The 10,000-nt window shown below is 41.1% G+C and overlaps 4 protein-coding genes across 4 annotated transcripts in view; 3 read left to right on the top strand and 1 right to left on the bottom strand.

Annotated features, from left to right (window-relative positions):
• Nucleotides 1-461, bottom strand: part of LOC110056530 (replication factor C subunit 3-like) — a 7,692-nt gene extending 7,231 nt beyond the window's left edge. The window contains exons 1-2 of the mRNA XM_020763035.2: nucleotides 272-461; nucleotides 1-81 (exon numbers count right to left, since the gene is read on the bottom strand). The exon at nucleotides 1-81 is cut by the window's left edge and continues 57 nt beyond it. Coding sequence (XP_020618694.1) covers nucleotides 1-81; nucleotides 272-358 — 168 coding nt within the window. The 5' untranslated portion in view covers nucleotides 359-461. The remainder of the gene's footprint in view (nucleotides 82-271) is intronic.
• A 2,328-nt stretch (nucleotides 462-2,789) lies between these two features.
• Nucleotides 2,790-4,738, top strand: LOC149104150 (ATP-binding cassette sub-family C member 4-like). Its single transcript, XM_089273585.1, has 2 exons — nucleotides 2,790-2,901; nucleotides 3,997-4,738. Exon 2 carries the CDS (start codon nucleotides 4,026-4,028, stop codon nucleotides 4,638-4,640), a length of 615 nt encoding a protein of 204 aa, XP_089129711.1. The 5' UTR covers nucleotides 2,790-2,901; nucleotides 3,997-4,025; the 3' UTR covers nucleotides 4,641-4,738.
• Nucleotides 4,739-5,121: 383 nt separating this feature from the next.
• On the top strand, nucleotides 5,122-7,433 carry LOC110056452 (ATP-binding cassette sub-family C member 4-like). Its single transcript, XM_020762932.2, has 2 exons — nucleotides 5,122-5,546; nucleotides 6,103-7,433. The coding sequence occupies exons 1-2, from the start codon at nucleotides 5,122-5,124 to the stop codon at nucleotides 7,430-7,432; spliced, it is 1,755 nt and encodes a 584-aa protein (XP_020618591.2). The 3' UTR covers nucleotide 7,433.
• A 92-nt stretch (nucleotides 7,434-7,525) lies between these two features.
• Nucleotides 7,526-10,000, top strand: part of LOC110056462 (ATP-binding cassette subfamily C member 4-like) — a 4,644-nt gene continuing 2,169 nt past the window's right edge. Inside the window, exons 1-3 of the mRNA XM_089273584.1 lie at nucleotides 7,526-8,073; nucleotides 9,357-9,493; nucleotides 9,839-10,000. The exon at nucleotides 9,839-10,000 is cut by the window's right edge and continues 2,169 nt beyond it. Of these exons, the coding sequence (XP_089129710.1) occupies nucleotides 7,688-8,073; nucleotides 9,357-9,493; nucleotides 9,839-10,000 (685 nt within the window). The 5' untranslated portion in view covers nucleotides 7,526-7,687. The remainder of the gene's footprint in view (nucleotides 8,074-9,356; nucleotides 9,494-9,838) is intronic.

Here is a 10,000-nt window from a genome sequence, read left to right as displayed (position 1 = left end):
AAGTATGCACATTATCCTTGTCTTTTTCCCAGCCCCTGAAGGGCCATAAACTAGCAAATGTGGGAAATCTCCACAATGCACCTAAGGACATAACAACAAGTGCCTTGTAATCAAAAACAGATAATTAAAATAAATTATAGATGTACATCTTTTTTGTTTAACAACAAAGAGGAGTCGAAACAACGCAACCCAACAAGCAAGCTTCAAGGACATCAGGAATCAAGTGTTCTCGCAAACACTAGACACTACACGACAGCAAAAGATAACTTACCAGTTTTTTTAAATGAGTTGCAAGCTCCTTGTGATAATCTAGTTTTGACAAGGAAGTTGGACGATATTTATCCACCCATAGACTCATGTTATCGACTGAAAATTTGCCAAATCACCAAAGATGCATGCAGAAAAATGAACGAAGATGGCGGACAAAATTTTCGCGCCAAACGAAAACATTGAGCCTGCGATTACTTTCAAACCCAGTCCTCCGCGAATCGTCCGCCACACATGCCCTCCAAAAATATGAATTCATTTGCATTCATTTACAATTTAATGTCCAGGAAAAATCCAGAAGCTTAGCAGCTCTCGTAAGCTTCAAATTTTTCCATTATCATTTTAGCAGCTGTTATTGTTTTAGGGCTAGGGGCATTGTTTCTTTTGTTTTTGTTCTATTGTTCCCTTTTTGTATCAAGCAATTCACTGTGAGACCAGTACGGGCCCTCCTACCACGATAATATAACCACCCATTTAAGAAATAAAAAGCATGTACCGTGTTTCTACCGAGTTATAGAAACACGAGTGGAAGTTTGGGAGAACGAGAAATGCTGTGGGAACACGAGCCGCAGGCAAGCGTTTCCACAGCTTTTTCGAGTTCTCTCAAACTTTCACGAGCGTTACTGTAACTCGATAGAAACATGGAGAAGATGTTTTCTTTATCTTTTAGAAAACACCGCGACGAAAAAAAGGAAAACAACTTGTTAACTTCGATTTTCTTTGCTCGCGCCATCATTACGTCAACAGCTTGTGCTAGTTCTGTGTTTCTATGTGTTTCTGTGTTTCCGCATTCCAAAGCAGCTCTTCTACGGGTAACTCTGCTCTGGCAAGCGCGCAGTTGGAGGGCAACGAAAGCGCTACAAGGACGGTCTAAAAGTCTCCTTAAAAGACTTCAACATCAGCACTGAGTCCTGGGAGTCTCTTGCCTCCGACAGACCCTCCTGGCGCCAACTCATCACCAAAGGAGCCCACGCAGCAGAGAAACGTAGGTCCCGTCAAGCCGAGGAGAAGCGAGCAGTACGCAAGGAAAGAGCCGCCAGCACTAACAGCACAGCCCCTACCCACTTCTGCCCTACCTGTGGGAGAGGCTTCCTTGCCCGGATTGGTCTCATCAGCCACCTCCGGACACACCGTAGAAATTTATTAACAAGCTAGATGTCTTTGGTCATCTACTCATCTTCGACTACGAAGGACGAACAACATCGAGTTTTAGTATAAATCTACTAACGTTCTATAACGAATGCCGTTGATTGGCTACGCTACTCATTATCTATTCTGCGATAGATAGTGAGTGGCGTAGCAGCGTGTCCTTGTTAATAAAATTACGGCCGCTTCTTGGCCTTTTCGAAGTGTCTGTGAAGAGGATTTAGATTAAGTTTTGAACGACTAATAGATTTATACTGAAACAATTAGATTATTCCCTCGAGATTTCTATCGCTCGATAGTTGACTCGGGCTCATAATCTAATTGTTTAATAGAAACACGATTTTTAACCAATCAGCGCGCGTATTTTTGTTAGGACTGTTTTCTAAATATATATAACCAATCGGCCATTTACTAATATTGCATGTGTAGATCTGTGTATCAGAGTGAGAGCGGATTAACTGGACACTGCCGTATTTCGATTTTTAGGACTTCAGGACCTTCAGGTATCAGAGGTAAGTTTAGATGAGACTGTGGTACATGGTCACGAGCCCCTCTGCATTTCTACCATTTGCTTGTTAAAAAGTTCAGTACACCCATAAATATGACATGCTTCTCGCGAAGTGGCTGTCTTTTGATTCCACCATTGTCCTCTACGGAACGGTGACCGAATTTATTGCAAAGAAAGTAATGAACAGGAAACATTAAGGGAAAAAACTCTTTTTTGCAAGTTATATGATCGAGTTTTAAAAGCGCCGGCTGTACCTTTTACGAACAATGATGTCAGTGGAATAGCTCATAGCGCACGCTAATTCATTCATAAGAATTAAGTATTTATTTACTTTTTTGGCGCCGATAGCGTTATAACCCCCTTTTGTTAATTAAACGGAGCTCTGCGTTCTCAAGGGCAAGTTGAACCCCTGCCCTGTCGCACCAGGGGTGGTAAATGGTCCTTCATAAACCAGGGGTGTTCAAAAGTTTTGGTCGAATTTCTCGGGTCTTGCATTCTTCTTTTTTCTTTAGCGGTTATGCGCGTCTCGCAGTTCCGATTTTTATACGAAGCTGTCTCTCAGTCTCGATTTTTTGCAAGGCTAAGAAAGTCTCGAAGTACCGATTTGTTACTGTCCGTCTTCTTGCAAAGTCACTAATTCAGGCTACTCACAGTCAACCCTCAGACAGTCTGTCACCGTCAATCTGAGTGATGATCTGGGCACTTTTTTTTATTGGTTTATGGCTAGGGGTATTGTTTCCTTTTGTTTTTGGTCTATTGTTCCCGTAAAGGGTATCAAGCCATTCATGTGAGACCTTACCGGAGCTGCTACATGACACGAAAAATCGGCGCCCGCTACGATAATAACCGCCCTTATATATAAAACCACTCATCCATTTACTAATTATTTAGTGTGCAGATCTGCGTATCAGAGTGAGAGCGGATTAACCTGCTCTGTTTATTTGGATTTGTATGAACTTCAGAGTCTTCAGGCATCAGAGGTAAGTTTACATGTTACTGTAGCACAGAGTCACAAAACCTGCTGCATTTCTACCATTTGCATGTTAAAAGATCAATACCATTTGCATGTTAAAAGATCAATACCATTTGCATGTATAGCGAGGTGGCTGTTTTCATCGATCTCTACAGAACGGCGAAATTGATTCCAAAGACAGTAATAAACAGGAAACATTAAGGGAAAAAACTCTTTCTTTGCAACTCCTCTCATCCAAATTTTTTAAAAGCGTCTGCTGTACCTTTTACGAACAATGATTTTAGTGGAATAGTTCAAAGCCCGCGCTAATTTATTTATTAGAATTAAGTATTTATTCACTTTTTTGGCGCCAAAATTTATTTTTATTGTCGCTAACGCTGTAAACTGCCTTTTGTTAGTTAAACGGAGCTCTGCCTTCTCAAAGGCAAGTCGAACCCCTGCGCTGTCGCACCAGGGGTGGCAATTGGTCCTTCATAAACCGTGGCTCTCACGAATTTTTCGTCGAATTTCACGGGTCTTGCATTGTCGTTATGTACGTCTCGCAGTCTCGATTTTTTGCAAGGCTAAGAAAGTGACGAAGTACTGATTCGTTTGTTTGTTTTTAAATATTAATTACAACGGAATGTCTTATAGAGTCGGAACGTGTCGCACTCGCATTTACAACACTTTTAAGGCTCGTTTCAGCAGTTTAAAAAGTCATGTCTCGGGCTCGCAATTGCAAAGAAAAGCGCTAGTATCCGCCTTCTTGCAAATTCTCGTCTGTCATCATCAATGTGGGTGGTGATCTGGGCACTTTTTTGGTATCATGATTCTAGAATCAACTGATAGACAGCGTTTTTTTATTAATAGCTTATAATGACACATAAAAATTTAACTCTTGCAATTGACAAGTGTTGGAAACTGTTTTGAGCTACCTTAAGCTTGAGGCGATTTCATTGTCGAGCGCGCGAGTTATATATTAAATTTCAGTCCTTGGAAAGAGACAGAAGATTTCTTATTGTTAGTTCCACTGACTGAATAGGGTACTGGAGTTTCTAGTATAGTAATTGTGGATTTGATTATTGAATCTTTATAATCTCAGCCCCATGGATATATTTTTCAGATTTTCACCATGCAATAAAACTGCAGCCAATGGATTCAAACTACGATCGCCTGGAGTCAGAACCAAGACAGAAGGAAAATCCCAGGAAAAGCGCCAACATCTTTTCTATTCTTTTCTTCTGGTGGGTGAGAGAGATTTTTGCCATTGGCCAAAAGCGTCCTCTGGAAAACGATGATATGTTTCCTTTACTTGACGAGGACAAAACTCAAACATCGACTGAAAAACTTTACAAGACATGGAATGACGAAACAAATCCCGCCTCAAACAAAGGAAGAAATGGACATCGATTGCTGAAAGCGCTTTTCCGAGCCTTTCCCTTTAGCGATTACATGTTCATTTTGAGTGTAGGTTTGTTACCTGCTGTTTGTAATGTACTTCAGCCCGTGTTCCTGAGTTTGCTTTTACCGGAATTAATGAACTCTCATGTTAAAGACTCCTCCTGGGCTTATGTCTACGCTACTGGGATCTGTATGAGCTCTTTCGTGCGAGCTATTTGTCATCACCAGTCTGGTTATTATACACAATTAATGACCCTTAGATGGAAATCAGCAACTATTGGAATCGTTTACAAAAAGGTGAGGGAAGCGCCAACAGGACTAATGTGGAAAGAAACAAGAATCGTTGTAGTATTAATTGTACATTAATCGCACGCGAGGTCGGTATTAAGCTGTTATCAGTCCGAGGTCTGCATGACAGTGTGGTCGGTACAAAAATGACGGTACTCGATCGACATCCCGATCGATACTTGGTCGACACTTGATCAACACTCGGTTGAGTGTCGACCGACCTATATCCATCGGTCGAAAATTAGTCGACTGTCTACCGACTGTCCACCGAGATGTCGATGGAGTGTCGATCGAAGGTATCGATCGAAGGTATCGTTTGACATCCGACCGCGGATGCCATAGGTACACATGATCCGCCATTTCTTCATCCTGGATAACTTTACTTCGGAACAGGGGGAAAGGAGGGAGGGCGAAAGAAGAAAACTACAGCTGGGATAATTGTCACAAATAGTACTCGGTAACATTTTTAAAGCAAGGTTTTGAGCCTGAAATTCCCGGTACAAGGGGAAAGTGTCTTTATCTATATTGACCATGATGAGTGGCTGGCAAGTTTAGAAAGATGCGTTATACGTTGCAAGCCTGTAGCTTTCTCTTCATTTTGCAGGTTCTCCGTCTAAGCCGAGCAGATATATCGAATGTAACAAGTGGATTTGTCATCAATCTAATCGCTTCAGACTTGCAACGCTTTGAGAAAACGGTTGTGCACGCAGTATATATAATTCAAGCCACTTTGGAGGTGTGTAGTATCTCGTTTTTAATGTACTACTTGTTTGGCTTTAGACCCTTGACTGGCGTGCTGTTTCTATTGACCGTTGCACTGTATTATGGTATGATGGGAAAAGCTTGCGCTATGTTAAGATCAAAAATTTCAAAAATGGCAGATCAGCGTGTTAATATCATGAACTCCATCATCTCTGGAATTCGCACGGTCAAGATGTATGCCTGGGAGTGCCCATTCATGGAAAGAGTGCAAAGGATACGAAGGTAAGAGGAACCAAGTTAATAAGACGTTCTAGGGTTCAGTTAGTTTTCACACTCGGACACGCACATTAATATGCAGTTTCCGAATATTATCTTTAACCTCTTTCTAAAAGTGAATTTTGGCGCTCATCCTGTTAGATGAAAAGGAGATTTCATTCACATGCAAATTAAACTCATTTTCATATGAATGGCTGTGTAAAATTTTAGTTATTAATTACTGTTGTGATGCGCTTTTGAATATTTTATAGAAAAGGCGCAATACAAATAATAAATGTTATTGTTATTGTTAACCAGGCCTCGCTTTGATAGAGAGGACTAGAGCAACTCTAAAATGGGCCATTTTAGATTTTGTTCATACCAAGCTCGCTTGAATTGTTTCCCTCTAGCTTATCATCACACGCGCTTTTCCCAACATTAATCATTTACTTATCATCCTTGAATCCATAATGGAGCAAAAAGTCATGCAGGGAAAAAATTTAACAACAATAAGATAAATCTAAAACAACACACATTCTCTCCTAATCCTTTAGTTAACAAGATATTAATTGTTTTCTCGTAGCCAGGAACTCAAGCTAATCAGATGGAAAACCATAATACAGGCAACCTTTGCATCTCTTCACTACACGTGTACACCAGTAGCTGCTTTCATCTCCTTGGTTACCATGGCAGCCATGGGGACTGAACTCACCTCATACAATACTTTCATGATTTTATCGATGATAAGTATGCTTAGGATTACAATCTCATGGAACTTTTCTGATGGTGTGAACGTTTTAGCAGATTTTTTAACAGCCTTGGGTCGTATCCAGGGTATACTTGAATATGGCGATGACAACATACACCAATACCTACAGGACACTTTCGCTAAAAGTAGAAAAGAGAAGTTTCACAGTACACACTTCGCCAACAGTATTGATTCTGCAGGCTTTGATGAAATCACTGAAAATGATGTTCACCATCACAAAAATTCCACCATTGTGATGGAAAATGTCGTCTGCAGTTGGAATGGCAATTGGAATATACCCTGTTTGAAATCTCTGAATTTGTCAGTAGACAAAGGTGACTTGGCTTTTATCACTGGTCGGGTTGGTGCTGGAAAGTCATCTTTACTGTATGCCATTCTACGTGAAATTCCTCTCATCAACGGCAAAACATCGAGTGTTGGAAAAATAGCCTGGGTTGGTCAGCAGCCCTGGGTGTTCTCTGGTACCGTGCGGGACAATGTGCTGTTTGGCGAGCCATTTGACCCGAAAAGATACGATTTGACATTACACGTCTGTGACCTGATCAAAGACTTGCAAAGGTTTCCAGATGGTGACATGACTGTTGTTGGAGAACGTGGGACAGTCCTGAGTGGTGGTCAGCAGGCTCGTGTTGAATTGGCACGCGCAGTGTATTCCAATGCAGATATCTATCTACTGGATGATCCACTGAGTGCAGTGGACTCAAAGGTGGGGCATGATATCTTTGAAAGGTGCATCAATGGCTTATTGGACAACAAAACTCGGCTGATGATCACTCATAATCTCGAGGTCCTGCGTGATGCTAAACACATTGTAGTAATGGAAGAAGGCTCCATTTCGGCAAAAGGCCGCTTTTCGACATTATGTGCATCTGGTTTTGACCTAGATGCCATCGTCCAAGGTGCTGGACAGAACCCTGTTACTGCGCAGATGGAAAAGCGACTAAGTCAGGGCATATTGGAGAATGAAGTTAAGTCAGAGCAAGAATATGCCAGACTGGAAATTGCTGAAGAAGATCGCGTGATTGGTTCTGTATCGTGGAAATTATACTGGCACTACATCCAAGCTGGACTGCACTGTATTCTGGCTATAGCTTTGGCTACTTTTTTCTTTATCGTTCAAGGTTGGTTGATGTGCTTAGCCTAAAAAGCTCTTTATACTTTTGTTCTTTTTCTACTGTTAATTTTCTTGGTTTATTTTTTGTTTTTTTTTTTAGGATCGCTCATACTTCCTGATTGGTGGCTACTTCATCTGACACGTCAATCACATGACCGGCAGCAGCAGACGGAGAATCTCTACGTCTATGGTGGACTGGTGGCTGCGGCATTAATTTTGTCAATCATCAGAGCGGGAGCATTTTTCAACGCAGCGATAAACTCCTCGAAGCACCTTCACAACTCGATGCTACTAGCAGTCTTAAAAGCTCCGGTTTTGTTCTTCGACACTAATCCTGTTGGACGAATTTTAAACCGGTTTTCTCGAGATATTGGCATCATGGATGAGTTGTTACCAGATATTTTCATGGAAGCTGTACAAGTGGTTCTGTTCTGCATTGGAGCAGTTGTTCTTCCGTCCATCCTAAACCCCTGGATTATCCTGCCGGCCACCCCGCTCATTATCATTTTTATTCTGCTTGGGCGTTATTATCTCACAACGGCACGTGATGTGAGGCGACTGGAAGGAATAAATCGAAGCCCAGTCCTTTCTCATTTTAGCGACTCGTTGATGGGAATGGTGACTGTTCGGGCGTATAAGAGGGAAGATGCATTTCTTAAAACGTTGTACAGGTTTGAATTTATAATTTTCCTATTTTTGTCTTTGTAAAACACATGTAGGGGTATCGAATGGTCCCATTCAATTTAAAAGTGCTCGCAAAATTTGGCTTTTGCTCGAATGGCTCGCAAAAATTAGATGAGTGCTCGCTTGCTCGCTGATTCTCGTTAAAATGTGTTCGATTGCTCCAAGTTTGGTGAATCCTACTTCAAGGTCTGGTAGCTTTTAGCTTCTTCTCATAGTGTGTTCACCACGTTGGGTTACTTGTTGGGTTAGAAAACTTTAGATCTCCTTGAGCTCCACCCTCTGACTCACGTGAAGCTATGTGACGTAATTTGGCATCAAACAGCATCAAACGAACAAGGCGTAATTGGAGGCAAGTTGCGGGGATTGGTTGAACTGAGATAAGATCTCCATGTTTTGCCTAGTTTTGCGCCCACTGCCCTGTTTTGGAGGTGTCAGCCAGATTACTTAGCGTAAAAAAAGTTTCCTTTTCTAAAACAAATAAGAGATTCCGGTTAGCGCAAAATTTACGAAGTTCTCGCTGCTCGCCATATGTATTTTCTAGAGTGCTCTATAGTTCTTTTTAGCAGCAGATTTTATTGGGAATTAGTATGAATCTTCAAGCGTTCTATCACGAATGCCGTTTTCAGACTGGCTACGCCACCCACTATCCATTCTTTGATAGGTAGTGAGTAGCGTAGCAATGTGCCCTTGCTAACAAAATAACGGCCACTTCTTCGTATTTTCGAAGTGTCTGTGCAGAGGATTTCGATAAAGTTTTGAACGACTAGTAGATTTATACTAAAACAATTAGATTATTCGCTCTTGATTTCTATGCGTGATAGTTGACGAGGGCGCAAATCTCGAGCTCAGAATCTAATTGTTTTTTAGTATAAATCTACTAGCGTTCTATCAGGAATGCCGTTCTCTGATTGGCTAAGCTACTCACGTTCTATTCTGTGATAGATAGTGAGTAGCGTAGCAGCGTGCGCTGGGGGCCGCTTTTTTGTGTTTTCGGATTGTCTGTGAAGAGGATTTAGATTAAAGTTTTGAACGTCTAGTAGATTTATACTAAAACAATTAGATTATTCGCTCTCGATTTCTATGCGTGATAGTTGACTCGGGCTGCACCCTCGTCAACTATCACGCGATAGAAATCTCGAGCTCACAATCTAACTGTTTATTAGTATGTTAATTGGAAGCACAATAAATTTACATAGGGTGAACTCCTGATAACTCGAGTCCTCGGCAGCTCGATTTATTTACTATTATTTTCTTATTTATTTATTTTCAGATATCAAGATGATCATAATCAGACCTGGTTTTTGATCATTTCTACCATGAGGTGGTTAGGTGTCTGTCTTGACATGATCTGCGTTGTTTTCGTGGCTTTTGTAGTATTTCTTGCTATAGCTACCCAGTCTGGTTCAGGTAAAAAAGAATTGTTACCAGCGCATTAAAAAAAAATGCAAAACAATGCTGTTAGGCCCCTAGACCCCTCAAGAAACCTCATGGTTTGCCAGTAAATTTGGTATCTTCTTCAAGTTGAGACATGGGCAGAAAATTTTAATAAAGTTAACTGTGTGCCATTCGTAAAGATAAAAAACAGTAGGTGCGAGAAGTTGTTTGTAGAAGTCATACCATGCAAGCGAAATACATATACATGTTGTTACGTATGTTTTAAAACCTGTGAATCACGAATTTGATTAATTATATTAACGAGTGTCCAAAAGCTTCAAGTCTTAACTGATTCGGTTTATTGGTATTCGTTTTTAGGCATTACAGCTTTGTCACTGATCTACACCCTCCAGCTAGCAGTAGATACGTCACAGTATGGCGTCAGAACCTGCTCAGAGGTTGAAAATTACATGACATCTGTCGAACGCATCATCACATACACTCACATTAATCAAGAGCCTGGGTACGAATGCCATCACC

Source organism: Orbicella faveolata, unplaced genomic scaffold (genome assembly GCF_042242905.1).
Source record: "Orbicella faveolata isolate gen_17 unplaced genomic scaffold, um_ofav_v1 contig_35, whole genome shotgun sequence".
Lineage (NCBI taxonomy): Eukaryota > Metazoa > Cnidaria > Anthozoa > Scleractinia > Merulinidae > Orbicella > Orbicella faveolata.
The sequence above is the reverse complement of the archived record's forward strand: the minus strand, read 5'-3'. Positions and strand labels throughout refer to the sequence as shown.

Excerpts from the sequence above, each read along its gene's own strand:
- LOC149104150 (XM_089273585.1), top strand. The coding sequence starts at position 4,026 with ATGGATTCAAACTACGATCGCCTGGAGTCAGAACCAAGACAGAAGGAA.
- LOC110056452 (XM_020762932.2), top strand. The coding sequence starts at position 5,122 with ATGCGTTATACGTTGCAAGCCTGTAGCTTTCTCTTCATTTTGCAGGTT. Across the intron at positions 5,547-6,102 it reads AGAGTGCAAAGGATACGAAG|CCAGGAACTCAAGCTAATCA; the intron begins GTAAGAGGAACC and ends GTTTTCTCGTAG.